We start from the raw sequence: 15,543 nt of genomic DNA on the forward strand, positions 1-15,543 counted from the left end.
CAGATAAGTGTATGTGCATATGTGTTTAGATGATTGATATCCAATAGAATGCATACGAAAAGGAAAAACAAAATGACAAATAATAAGAGATTAACATGCATGCTTTAATTCAGCATAATTCACCAATAGCAATGGCCAAGAACACATTTACAGGGAACAGATTCATTGAGAGCATTGCCAAGGCTGCTGCAAAGAAGGTGGGCTCTCTCTACTGTGCTAGAAAACTACTTACTCCTCAAAGTATCTTGTACCTCTATAAGGCCACCATTCACCCATGTATGGAGTACTGTTGTCACATTTGGGCTGGTGCATTTGCTGCTTGTCTCTCGCTCCTGGACAGGGTTCAAGAGTCGCCAATCTGATAGGTCCTGAACTGTCATCTAGGCTTCAGCCTCTGTCCCACCGACAAAATGTTGCATCCCTCTGCCTGTTCTACAAGTACTTTAATGGTGAATGCTCTGACGAACTACAACCACTTGTACCTCCTCGACGTGACTACCCCCGAAAAACCCGACAAGCAACTAAGTCCCAGCCCTTTACAGTAGAGATTCCTAGGTGTAAGAAAGCCTTTTACTCCAATAGTTTCTTCCCCAGAACTGCAAGAATTTGGAACTCCCTTCCGGGATTCTGCTTTCCCAACTGTACTGATATGCAGAAGTTTAAGTGTAATGTGAACAAACAGCTTGCTACTCATCTCCCTTCATAATGCCCCTGCAACTTATGTCCCCGATAGTAGCCCCCTACTTCAAAGTGGCACTGCGCCTTGTTTGGGGTGAAAATTGGAAAAATAATTTGCCTATGTGAGAACTTCGATGCATGGAATTCATGTTAGCTGGTGTCTTTATATATACATGTAGTGTTTAGTTTAGCTAGCTAACTAATCAGATTCATGGTTATTCCTGCCCATGGGTTAATGTTTTCATCAACCAATGGTCAGGCTTTACTGAAAGAAATGTTTGGCTGAGTTTTATGTCCTATTCTACTGTTATATTTTGTATTAGGTGATACACCCTTTTTTGTAAATGTGTCAAATTAATAGTTGGGCTTCTCTTACTACGTATGTTCTTAAAGTACACTTTTTTTATGTCTTGCTTCCTAAAGTAAAGTTTATTCTGTATATACATTTGTTTGTTATTTCACTTTTACAATTAAATAAGCTTTGAGGACCTTTAAAGTTTAGAATTTCAACTTTTTCATTTAGACATAATCTACACAGGTTGTCTTAATTTCTACATGTACTAGTTTGACATATTATTTTCCATTCAACTAATCATTTCTTTAAGCTTCCAATAATGACTTGCTAGTAATATAAAAATGATAAAATGTCTAATTTTGCTTATCTATATTGAATGTTCTCCGGCCTCAAATTAGCGCTTTGTCGTTTAGTCAAAGTTTTTTTTTTTATATCTTTAAAATTAATTCAGTAAACCAAAATATTTTTTTCTTTGAAAAAAAAATTGAAAAACAAATGATTAAGAGAAAAATTAAATTGATTTATAAAAAAAGAACTTAAAAATAACCATGTTTGTTTAAAGCGCAACACAAAAACAAACAACATTCAGTCGTCACTAACAAGATTATATGTTCATCTGGTTTTTCTTAAAAAAAAGAACATCTTTAAAAATTTTTTCAGGTTATTAATCCTTTAAAAAGTTAATTATAAAATAATCAACCAAAAAGATATAAACATTAAAAGTTCGAACTGTGTTTATTTAAATTGCAGCAGAAAGACAGACAACATTCAGTCGTCAACAAGATTATATTTTCAAATTATTTTATCTAATTAAAAAAAAACTTAAAAATGATGTACTTATGCACTTATGTTACCATACTGAAACAATAACGTTATTATTTAGAAAGCCATTCTTAACATGAGATGAGGATGTTTTGTAACTATCCTGTACTTTTACCTAACAATTTAATAATAAAAATAAAAGATATTGTAAAACTTCAATTTAACTGGAAAATACTATTTAAAAATAGCACGGTAACATAAGTGCCTAAACACCTGAATTTTTTTTTACATTAAGAGAAATAATATGAAATCTCGTTGTTGCCAACTGAGTCTTGTCTGTTTTCATATCGTGTTATTTTTTGTGTTTATGCACTTATGTTACCATGCTATTTTTTAAAATAGTATTTTCGAGTTAAATTGAAGTTTCATGGTATCTTTTTGTTAGGTGAAAAACTACAGAATAGTGACAAAACATCGCCACCTCCCCATGTTAAGAATGGCTTTCTAAATAATAAAGCTATTGTTTCAGCACGGTAACATAAGTGCATAAGTACCAAAAGAACTTAAAAATATTTTTACAGTTTTTAATCATGTAAAAATTAATTAGAAAAAAATTAACAAAAAAATCTTTTGCAAAAACATGATTTTTCTTAAAAAACATTTAAAATGGTATTATCATGTTTTTCTTAATTTTTTAAAAAAGTTATAAAATCTTTAGAAAAATGTGACTGACGTTCTCAACACCAAATTGTCCCTCCATCGAATCAGCCAAGCCGAAATGTCTTATTCCCTTCCTAAGTAGAGAAAGACTAATAATTTTGTTAGGTTTTATTGCTCTACTGTTATAACAAATGGATCAGGGGCATTACTTATTGAACGCATTTCGTACATTTACTTACCTAAAACTCTAATCCATTCTTTCAATGTGACCAAACCAATTAAGTCTTCTGTTCAGCACAGATCTCCCCATACGATTCAGATTAAATCTTTCTCTGAGGTTATCAGATCTAAAACTCGCACTACACATCCATTGTATTGTTCATATATCATTTTTCTTCCAAATTAACACAACTCTGGACAGGTCTTTATTTATCCCTCTTTCTCTCAAATATATCTTTATTTTTTCGCATGTTTTCCTTACTCTTCTCCTGTGAACTGAACCTGCTATCTCAACTGTTCTACATCTACTAGCCCTAGAACTCTCACCCGTTCTTTCAATGTGGCCAGACCATCAAAGTCTCCTCTTCCACATATCTTTCTATAATGCCTAATATTGTTCTCAGGTCATCAGATCCAAACCTCCTCCTCCTCATTATCATTAGCATCAACATCGTCATCATCATCAGCAGTGCCATCGTCATTATCATCGTTATCATCACCAGCTTCATCATTATCATCGTCATCATCATCATCAGTTTAACTTCCATTCTATATGCTGGCATGCATTGGATGGATTTAAAAAACTGACTTCCAAATGAACCTATATCTGACCAGGTCTTTATTTATCCCTCTTTCTTGCAAATATATCTTTATCATTTTTTCCCATGTTTTCCGTACCCTTCTTCTGTCAGCTGGACCAGCTATCTCACCCATTCTCTCAACGTCGCCATACCATCAAAGTCTCCTATTCTACACACATATATCCCTATACTGCCTAATATTGTTCTCAGGTCATCAGAACCAAGCCTGTTTTTAAGACTCGCATTACACATCCATCATATCATTCTCATATCATTTCTCTCCATGCAACACATGTCTTCAACCCCCATTGGCCAGGTTTCACATCAATACATCATCACACTGCATACACATGCGTGATAGCCGCTTCCCTTATTCAACAACGGTAATGCTCTGCTGGTTAGTAATGACACAAGTTCCATGTACTTAACTCCATCAACTCCTAAATCTTTCAATCACACGAGCACCTGCTCCACCCTGTGTTCCCATGATATCATCAGGATAACAAAATTTCTCAATAGATTCACAATTTGATTTATTTACTGTTTATTTGAATATTTCGCATGTATGAGGATGTTCCAAAAGTAATGGCTCCTATTTTTTTTAATTCTGCTTGAATGGATCAGAGGGGATTGCAAACTGCAGTGTTATGATGATTAAACTTATGCATTCATGACCTGAGAGTTTCATCTCTCTGTTGCAGATATTGACGGCGTGAGACTCTAAGAAAACAACCCTTGTCACGGATGTGCGTCAGAAGCAGAGATGTGTCATTGAATTCAAAATCTATTGTATCATTCACATTTCTCTCCATGCTACGCATGTCTTCAACTCTCATTGGCCAGGTTTAACTTCCATACATCATCATCCTATTCACACATGCATGATAGATTCTGTCATTGTTTGACAGCCGTAACACTATACTGGTCCGTACTTCAACTAGTGTTATTAGAAATGACTGTTACCTCATGGCAGGACTGATTCCCATGCCGTCTTGTGTGTTATTGGCCGGGTTCTTTAGGGACGTCCCAGGACGAGCTGTTTCGGCAATGGCATTTTCATCAAGCAGCGTTTCAGCGATGCTTTCTTCTTCCAAATCCAAATCATCGACATAAACTTGTTCGGTTAACGCTCTTGTCTTCAATGTCCATGCACACTAAAAACGGAAAAGAACAGAAAGTAGTAGATATTATACAGTTAAGGAGACTTTGTTGGTTTGGTCACATTGAAAAAAATTTTTGAGTTAGTAGATGCAGAACAGTTGAGGTAGTAAGATCAGTCAGCAGGGCGAAAAATCAAGAAATAAGGATGGATTTGAGAGAAAGAAGGATATATAAAGACCTGGTCAGAAATTAGTTAGCTTGGAAGTCAATTTCTAAAATCTGTCTGACACAATCACCGCATGTAAAAGTAATGTTAGACTGAATATGATAATGAAGAGCTATAATGGCGAGGCAATACGTGCAATCCATAAAGGAAAACTGACAGGATTCCTCTAGAAACAAAAGAGTAAAAAAAAAAAATAATAGTATTTATTCAGTTCAGGAGACTTTGTTGGATTGGTCACATTGAAAAAAAATTCTTGCGTTAGTAAATGTAGAACAGTTGAAGTAGCAAGATGTGGCAACAGTATTCCATTTTAAGACATACTTGGGTTTTATATGGATAGAGAACTGCATTAATAGTGAGGTACCTACTGGAGCAGTAGAATGATCCAACCATTTTTCCAGCTATCTTGGCAACAGATTTGATGTATGTGTTCGATTTCAGATCAAGAGTGAAGGTCAATCGCGGAATCTTGTTAAGATATGTTGTTACCCCAAGATGAGAGCCATTCATTTTAATTGGGGCCAGATGGGGTTCAGAGTGATTGTGATGAAAAAAGATAAACCTGGCTTTCCATGGATTAAAATTAACCAACCACCTTTTTCCCCATTGCACCATGTGCTCAAGATCAGAAGAGAGAGAGAGAGAGAATCAGAAAGATCTTTGTCAGTGCCAGCTTTTGAAGTTTTGCCATAGATTGTGGTGTCATCAGCATAAATGTTTACAAATGATCTCAAAATGTGATTTGGTAGGTCATTGATAAAGATCAGAAAGAGAGTTGTGCCCAGGATGGAACCCTGAGGGATGCCAGCATTAATACTACGAGCTTCTGATTTCTGCCTATCGATGACTACACTTATAAACCTATCAGAGAAAAAGCATTTAATAATTGACAATACATTTATTCCGTAGCTGGCTATCTGTGACCAAATGTGTGTGGTCCCCGACAGATCGCCGATTCCCAACGTTGTGTGTCATGAATTTTTTGTTCAACTATTCTTCTTATGGCCGGATCATCATTTTCTCACTGGCGACTGTCGATGGGGACACACGTGGTTTCACAAAGTCGAAATATTAAAATAAAACAAACATGAAAAACACAACGCCAATGTTTCACATCGATATTCGACGGTTGGACTTGTGAGTGTGTGTGTCTTCTCTTAATGTTATGTTCGTCTGTTCGTTGCAATTCGTCTCTCTTTCTGTTTCGCAGTCAACTCTAAAAACTGTCCAACCATTGTTGCAATCAACTCCCATCCACCGCAAAGGGCATCTAGTTGTCAACTAACTGTCTCTTCTGCGTGGATATCTGAAGTCGCCATCCCCTCCGGCCACCAGGAAGCTGCCCTGTCTTTGTTATCTGTAGGCTTGTATTGTCATTGTCAAATCTGCAGGCTTGATTTAAAACTACCTACAGATTCATTGTTTACTACTTCCTTTTTTATTGTTTATTGTAAAACACTTCCTATTTCTTTATCTATTCGCCCCACTCACCACTTAGTGACTCAAGTCCATCTCAGGTCCACTTTTTAGTATCACAAATCAACAAGACAAACTGCCACTTGGATGTAAGGAGCTACTATTTGGGATCATGTCTAACAGGGGATTATGGGGAGTTAAGTAGGGAGATGTCTATTACATTGCATTTTAATTTCTGCATGTCAGTGCAGTCAGGAAGGCAGGAAACAGGAAAGGAAGTGCAAAGTAGGAGTTTGAGGGGAGAAACTATTAGAGTAGAAGGCTTTCTGGCATGTAAGGACCTCAACAGTGAAGGGGTGGGATTTTGTCAGGTTAGTCATTCTATATCTATCAAGGCAGGATAGGGCACGCAGAGCAGTTCCTGCCCAGTATTCTATTTCATGACGTACTTGGCTCTTACACAGATAGAGGATTGCATCGGCAGTGAGATGTCTACTAGAGCAGTAGAATGATCCAACCATTTTTCCAGCAATCTTGGCAACGGATTTGATGTATGTGTTCCATTTCCGATCAGGGGTGAATGTCAGTCCCAGTAGCTTTTCAAGACATAGTGCTTCCCCAAGAGGAGAGCCATTCATTTCAATTGTTTAGCCGATATTGATAGACTTTTTTTTTGTTGGGAGAGAAGAGATATCGATTTCTCTAAATATCTCATTTTAACATTTTAAGCAAAAAGCAATTTTACTTGCTTAACTGTCATGTCGAAAATACAATTATATCCAAAAATTACGAAAATTTATAGAGTAGAAAGTTATTTATGGTTAAAATTAATTTTTATGGAAAATTACATTTTTTGTAGATGTTATAAAGTAGACGGTGAAGATTTCACAAACAGGGAGCATAACTTGGAACGCATATTTTAGATTACATCGTAATGTCGTCCAATTTGTGTATCCTGTAGTGATAGACTTTATATATATATATATATATATATATATATATATATATATATAACAATAGGAGTTGTTCTACTCAATGAATTTTCATAATCTTTGGATATATTACTATTTTCAACATGGCAATTAAGTACATAATATTGTTGTTTTTTTTTTTTTTTACACAGTGATCACCACTTATCAAGGCCCGGAAGCCACTCAGGGATAAGGGTTATTGCAAGTACATTACGTTAGTGTGGAGATTTGATGAAGTGTTTACTTAAGGGGGAGGTTCATTAGGAATTTGTTAACATTGGACTTGAAGACATCCAAGTGGTAGTCCGGTGGGAAGCAGGCAGACGGAACAGAGTTCCACAGGCGTGCAGTTCTAAGAAAGAAGCTTTGTTCATGGAATCCACGTTTTGATTTAGGCACAGATAAAGAGTGGGGGAAATTTTTCACAGTGGATTCAGCTAGACGGGTGTTTTTCGTGAAAGATTGGCGAGGGGGGACCAGAGATTGGAGTTCAGACGAGCACCTGCCATGGAAATAACGATAAAACAAGGATAGGCTCGCAACGTCTCTTCTGTGGGAGAGAGGTTGCAGGGTAGAGAAAAGGGCATCCCCCACTAAGCCACAAAGTCTATTTTGTACTCTGTCAAGGCAGGATAGGCTGTTTTTTGCAGCTCCTGCCCAGATATGGCAACAGTATTCCATCCTTGGACGTACTTGGCTTTTATATAGATAGAGAATTGCATCAGTAGTGAGATATCTTCTGGAGCGGTAGAAGGATCCCACCATCTTTCCAGCGACCTTGGCAACAGACTTGATGTACACGTTCCATTTCAGATCAGGAGTAAAGGTCAAACCCAGAAGCTTGTCAAAACACGGGGCCTCACCCAGACGAGAGCCATCCATCACAATTGATGCCAGATGGGGATCAGAGCGTTGATGATGTAAGGATAGGAGTTTGGTTTTGGATGCATTAAAGGTAACCAGCCACATCTTCCCCCACTGAACCACGCGTTCGAGATCAGAGGAGAGAGAATCAGAGAGAACTTTGTCATTTACAGCCTTTGTTTTTGCTTAAAAGGACGTATTTAACAAATTCGATTTGTCAACTCTATTTGAACGAAGATGAAGTATTCCAAAAATCACATAATTTGATCAAGTACTTTTTTTTTTATTCAAGCAAATCAAGTTATTGTATTTTACTGAATCCGATGAAATAAATAAAGGGAAACAACTCAAATCGAAGTGTCGCGAGTGAAAAATAAAATAAGCCTCAAATTCAATGCAGTTTAATAGTAAAATCGCTAAAAATCATAAATAGTGATTTTTTAGGTTTTTTTTTTTAACTATTGATCGATTTGCGTAATTTTTGGAATATGATGTATTCGTTCTGCAAAGAGTAAGTATAAAGGTTTGGCACTCCGGCATATATCTCAAGACAATTTATTCTTGAATTACTCCCCCTGTTTTCAAGGCGGTGATAGCCGATTTGATGTCCCGACGAAACATCTTCCAACATATATTTTAGCCCTCTTGCAGTTTAGAGAAACAGAAATATGAGGAAGAAAATGGGGCATAAGTCATGTTACCCCGATAATGAAACTGGCGTCATTTTATAAATATGGAAATTGACAATATTAGAAAACAATTTTTTTTTTATTATTATTAAATGATTTTTATTAAATACAGGATTTAAAAAAAAAAAATGATTTTTAGCAGTTTAGATTTTTTTTATTGAATCACATCCGCGTAATTTTATAAATAAAATGACAAATAATAAAAAGAAACGATATTGAAATTGACAATAGTAGAAAACAGATATTTTTGCACAAAGATAATTAGAACTGATATTGTTTTGATACATAATATATGTGAAAATATCTGAGTCGATTTCCTTTTCTGCCACACCAGTAATTTGTTGTCGACTTCCTTGCATTTTCGATTTTTTAAAGATCTAATTAATTTTTAAAGATCTAATCAATTTTTTAAAGATCTAATTAATTTTTAAAGATCTAATTAACTTTTAAAGATCTAATTAATTTTTTATAGATCTAATCAATTTTTTAAAGATCTAATTAATTTTTTAAAGATCTAATTAATTTTTAAAGATCTAATCAATTTTTTAAAGATCTAATTAATTTTTTATAGATCTAATTAATTTTTTAAACATCTATTTAATTTTTAAAGATCTAATTAACTTTTAAAGATCTAATTAATTTTTTATAGATCTAATCAATTTTTTTAAAGATCTAATTAATTTTTAAAGATCTAATTAATTTTTAAAGATCTAATTAATTTTTTTAAGATCTAATTAATTTTTAAAGATCTAATCAATTTTTTAAAGATCTAATTAATTTTTTATAGATCTAATTAATTTTTTAAACATCTATTTAATTTTTAAAGATCTAATTAACTTTTAAAGATCTAATTAATTTTTTATAGATCTAATCAATTTTTTTAAAGATCTAATTAATTTTTAAAGATCTAATTAATTTTTAAAGATCTAATTAATTTTTTAAACATCTATTTAATTTTTAAAGATCTAATTAATTTTTAAAGATCTAATTAATTTTTAAAGATCTAATCAATTTTTTATAGATCTAATCAATTTTTTAAAGATCTAATCAATTTTTTATAGATCTAATCAATTTTTTAAAGATCTAATTAATTTTTTATAGATCTAATCAATTTTTTAAAGATCTAATTAATCTTTTAAAGATCTAATTAATTTTTTAAAGATCTAATCAATTTTTTAAAGATCTAATTAATTTTTTAAAGATCTAATCAATTTTTAAAGATCTAATTAATTTTTAAAGATCTAATCAATTTTTTAAAGATCTAATCAATTTTTTAAAGATCTAATTAATTTTTTAAAGATCTAATTAATTTTTTAAAGATCTAATCAATTTTTTAAAGATCTAATCAATTTTTTAAAGATCTAATCAATTTTTTAAAGATCTAATTAATTTTTTAAAGATCTAATCAATTTTTTAAAGATCTAATCAATTTTTTAAAGATCTAATCAATTTTTTAAAGATCTAATAAATTTTTTAAAGATCTAATTAATTTTTTAAAGATCTAATTAATTTTTTAAAGATCTAATCAATTTTTAAAAGATCTAATTAATTTTTTATAGATCTAATCAATTTTTTAAAGATCTAATCAATTTTTTATAGATCTAATTAATTTTTTATAGATCTAATCAATTTTTTAAAGATCTAATCAATTTTTTAAAGATCTAATTAATTTTTTATAGATCTAATTAATTTTTTAAAGATCTAATCAATTTTTTAAAGATCTAATCAATTTTTTAAAGATCTAATCAATTTTTAAAGATCTAATTAATTTTTTAAAGATCTAATCAATTTTTTAAAGATCTAATCAATTTTTTAAAGATCTAATCAATTTTTTAAAGATCTAATCAATTTTTTAAAGATCTAATCAATTTTTTAAAGATCTAATTAATTTTTTAAAGATCTAATTAATTTTTTAAAGATCTAATCAATTTTTTAAAGATCTAATTAATTTTTTAAAGATCTAATCAATTTTTTAAAGATCTAATTAATTTTTTAAAGATCTAATCAATTTTTTAAAGATCTAATCAATTTTTTATAGATCTAATCAATTTTTTAAAGATCTAATCAATTTTTTAAAGATCTAATTAATTTTTAAAGATCTAATCAATTTTTTATAGATCTAATTAATTTTTTAAAGATCTAATACATTTTTTAAAGATCTAATTAATTTTTTAAAGATCTAATTAATTTTTTATAGATCTAATCAATTTTTTAAAGATCTAATCAATTTTTTAAAGATCTAATTAATTTTTTAAAGATCTAATTAATTTTTTATAGATCTAATCAATTTTTTAAAGATCTAATCAATTTTTTAAAGATCTAATCAATTTTTTATAGATCTAATCAATTTTTTAAAGATCTAATCAATTTTTTAAAGATCTAATTAATTTTTAAAGATCTAATCAATTTTTTAAAGATCTAATTAATTTTTTAAAGATCTAATCAATTTTTTATAGATCTAATTAATTTTTTAAAGATCTAATTAATTTTTTAAAGATCTAATCAATTTTTTAAAGATCTAATCAATTTTTAAAAGATCTAATTAATTTTTTAAAGATCTAATTAATTTTTTAAAGATCTAATCAATTTTTTAAAGATCTAATCAATTTTTTATAGATCTAATTAATTTTTTAAAGATCTAATTAATTTTTATAGATCTAATCAATTTTTTAAAGATCTAATCAATTTTTTAAAGATCTAATTAATTTTTTAAAGATCTAATTAATTTTTTATAGATCTAATCAATTTTTTAAAGATCTAATCAATTTTTTAAAGATCTAATCAATTTTTTATAGATCTAATCAATTTTTTAAAGATCTAATCAATTTTTTAAAGATCTAATTAATTTTTTAAAGATCTAATCAATTTTTTAAAGATCTAATCAATTTTTTAAAGATCTAATCAATTTTTTAAAGATCTAATTAATCTTTTAAAGATCTAATCAATTTTTTAAAGATCTAATTAATTTTTTAAAGATCTAATCAATTTTTTAAAGATCTAATTAATTTTTTAAAGATCTAATCAATTTTTTAAAGATCTAATCAATTTTTTAAAGATCTAATTAATTTTTTAAAGATCTAATTAATTTTTTAAAGATCTAATTAATTTTTTAAAGATCTAATCAATTTTTTAAAGATCTAATTAATTTTTTAAAGATCTAATCAATTTTTTAAAGATCTAATTAATTTTTTAAAGATCTAATTAATTTTTTAAAGATCTAATCAATTTTTTAAAGATCTAATCAATTTTTTAAAGATCTAATCAATTTTTTAAAGATCTAATCAATTTTTTAAAGATCTAATATATTTTTTAAAGATCTAATCAATTTTTTAAAGATCTAATCAATTTTTTAAAGATCTAATTAATTTTTAAAGATCTAATCAATTTTTTAAAGATCTAATTAATTTTTTATAGATCTAATCAATTTTTTATAGATCTAATCAATTTTTTAAAGATCTAATCAATTTTTTAAAGATCTAATCAATTTTTTAAAGATCTAATAAATTTTTTAAAGATCTAATCAATTTTTTAAAGATCTAATCAATTTTTTTAAAGATCTAATCAATTTTTTAAAGATCTAATCAATTTTTTAAAGATCTAATCAATTTTTTAAAGATCTAATCAATTTTTTAAAGATCTAATCAATTTTTTAAAGATCTAATTAATTTTTTATAGATCTAATCATTTTTTAAAGATCTAATTAATTTTTAAAGATCTAATTAATTTTTTAAAGATCTAATCAATTTTTTAAAGATCTAATCAATTTTTTAAAGATCTTATTAATTTTTTATAGATCTAATCAATTTTTTAAAGATCTAATCAATTTTTTAAAGATCTAATCAATTTTTTAAAGATCTAATCAATTTTTTAAAGATCTAATCAATTTTTTAAAGATCTAATCAATTTTTTAAAGATCTAATCAATTGTTTAAAGATCTAATCAATTTTTTAAAGATCTAATTAATTTTTAAAGATCTAATTAATTTTTTAAAGATCTAATCAATTTTTTAAAGATCTAATAAATTTTTTAAAGATCTAATCAATTTTTTAAAGATCTAATCAATTTTTTAAAGATCTAATCAATTTTTTAAAGATCTAATCAATTTTTTAAAGATCTAATCAATTTTTTAAAGATCTAATCAATTTTTTAAAGATCTAATTAATTTTTTATAGATCTAATCAATTTTTTAAAGATCTAATTAATTTTTAAAGATCTAATTAATTTTTTAAAGATCTAATCAATTTTTTATAGATCTAATCAATTTTTTAAAGATCTAATCAATTTTTTAAAGATCTAATCAATTTTTTAAAGATCTAATCAATTTTTTAAAGATCTAATCAATTTTTTAAAGATCTAATCAATTTTTTATAGATCTAATCAATTTTTTAAAGATCTAATTAATTTTTAAAGATCTAATTAATTTTTTAAAGATCTAATCAATTTTTTATAGATCTAATCAATTTTTTAAAGATCTAATCAATTTTTTAAAGATCTAATTAATTTTTAAAGATCTAATCAATTTTTTAAAGATCTAATTAATTTTTAAAGATCTAATCAATTTTTTAAAGATCTAATTAATTTTTTATAGATCTAATCAATTTTTTAAAGATCTAATTAATTTTTAAAGATCTAATCAATTTTTTATAGATCTAATCAATTTTTTAAAGATCTAATCAATTTTTTAAAGATCTAATCAATTTTTTAAAGATCTAATCAATTTTTTAAAGATCTAATCAATTTTTTAAAGATCTAATCAATTTTTTAAAGATCTAATCAATTTTTTAAAGATCTAATCAACTTTTTAAAGATCTAATCAATTTTTTAAAGATCTAATTAATTTTTTAAAGATCTAATCAATTTTTTATAGATCTAATCCATTTTTTAAAGATCTAATCAATTTTTTAAAGATCTAATCAATTTTTTAAAGATCTAATCAATTTTTTATAGATCTAATCAATTTTTTAAAGATCTAATCAATTTTTTAAAGATCTAATCAATTTTTTAAAGATCTAATCAATTTTTTAAAGATCTAATCAATTTTTAAAGATCTAATCAATTTTTTAAAGATCTAATTAATTTTTTAAAGATCTAATTAATTTTTTATAGATCTAATCAATTTTTTATAGATCTAATCAATTTTTTAAAGATCTAATCAATTTTTTAAAGATCTAATCAATTTTTTAAAGATCTAATCAATTTTTTAAAGATCTAATTAATTTTTTATAGATCTAATCAATTTTTTAAAGATCTAATTAATTTTTAAAGATCTAATTAATTTTTTAAAGATCTAATCAATTTTTTAAAGATCTAATCAATTTTTTAAAGATCTAATTAATTTTTTATAGATCTAATCAATTTTTTAAAGATCTAATCTATTTTTTAAAGATCTAATCAATTTTTTAAAGATCTAATCAATTTTTTAAAGATCTAATCAATTTTTTAAAGATCTAATCAATTTTTTAAAGATCTAATTAATTTTTAAAGATCTAATCAATTTTTTAAAGATCTAATCAATTTTTTAAAGATCTAATTAATTTTTTAAAGATCTAATCAATTTTTTAAAGATCTAATTAATTTTTAAAGATCTAATCAATTTTTTAAAGATCTAATTAATTTTTTATAGATCTAATCAATTTTTTAAAGATCTAATCAATTTTTTAAAGATCTAATCAATTTTTTATAGATCTAATCAATTTTTTAAAGATCTAATCAATTTTTTATAGATCTAATCAATTTTTTAAAGATCTAATCAATTTTTTATAGATCTAATCAATTTTTTATAGATCTAATCAATTTTTTAAAGATCTAATTAATTTTTTAAAGATCTAATCAATTTTTTAAAGATCTAATTAATTTTTTAAAGATCTTATCAATTTTTTAAAGATCTAATTAATTTTTAAAGATCTAATTAATTTTTTATAGATCTAATCAATTTTTTAAAGATCTAATCAATTTTTTATAGATCTAATCAATTTTTTATAGATCTAATCAATTTTTTAAAGATCTAATCAATTTTTTAAAGATCTAATCAATTTTTTAAAGATCTAATCAATTTTTTAAAGATCTAATCAATTTTTTATAGATCTAATCAATTTTTTATAGATCTAATCAATTTTTTAAAGATCTAATCAATTTTTTAAAGATCTAATCAATTTTTTAAAGATCTAATCAATTTTTTAAAGATCTAATTAATTTTTTAAAGATCTAATTAATTTTTTAAAGATCTAATCAATTTTTTAAACATCTAATTAATTTTTTATAGATCTAATCAATTTTTAAAGATCTAATCAATTTTTTATAGATCTAATCAATTTTTTAAAGATCTAATCAATTTTTTAAACATCTAATTAATTTTTTATAGATCTAATCAATTTTTTAAAGATCTAATCAATTTTTTAAAGATCTAATCAATTTTTTAAACATCTAATTAATTTTTTATAGATCTAATCAATTTTTTAAAGATCTAATTAATTTTTAAAGATCTAATTAATTTTTTAAAGATCTAATCAATTTTTTAAAGATCTAATTAATTTTTTATAGATCTAATCAATTTTTTAAAGATCTAATCAATTTTTTAAAGATCTAATCAATTTTTTAAAGATCTAATCAATTTTTTAAAGATCTAATCAATTTTTTAAAGATCTAATCAATTTTTTAAAGATCTAATTAATTTTTAAAGATCTAATCAATTTTTTAAAGATCTAATCAATTTTTTAAAGATCTAATTAATTTTTTAAAGATCTAATCAATTTTTTAAAGATCTAATTAATTTTTAAAGATCTAATCAATTTTTTAAAGATCTAATTAATTTTTTATAGATCTAATCAATTTTTTAAAGATCTAATCAATTTTTTAAAGATCTAATCAATTTTTTATAGATCTAATCAATTTTTTATAGATCTAATCAATTTTTTAAAGATCTAATCAATTTTTTATAGATCTAATCAATTTTTTAAAGATCTAATCAATTTTTTATAGATCTAATCAATTTTTTATAGATCTAATCAATTTTTTAAAGATCTAATTAATTTTTTAAAGATCTAATACATTTTTTTAAAAATCTAATCAATTTTTTAAAGAT

At 26.3% G+C, this 15,543-nt stretch overlaps 1 protein-coding gene across 1 annotated transcript in view; it reads right to left on the reverse strand.

The window, feature by feature from the left end:
- The window catches only part of LOC145247976 (tetratricopeptide repeat protein 8-like), a 65,157-nt gene that overhangs the window by 41,789 nt on the left and 7,825 nt on the right, over positions 1–15,543 (reverse strand). The window contains exon 2 of the mRNA XM_080109634.1: positions 4,159–4,349. Coding sequence (XP_079965760.1) covers positions 4,159–4,349 — 191 coding nt within the window. The remainder of the gene's footprint in view (positions 1–4,158; positions 4,350–15,543) is intronic.

The sequence above is a fragment of the Euprymna scolopes genome, chromosome 26 (genome assembly GCF_053919585.1).
Source record: "Euprymna scolopes isolate OS-2025 chromosome 26, ASM5391958v1, whole genome shotgun sequence".
Lineage (NCBI taxonomy): Eukaryota > Metazoa > Mollusca > Cephalopoda > Sepiida > Sepiolidae > Euprymna > Euprymna scolopes.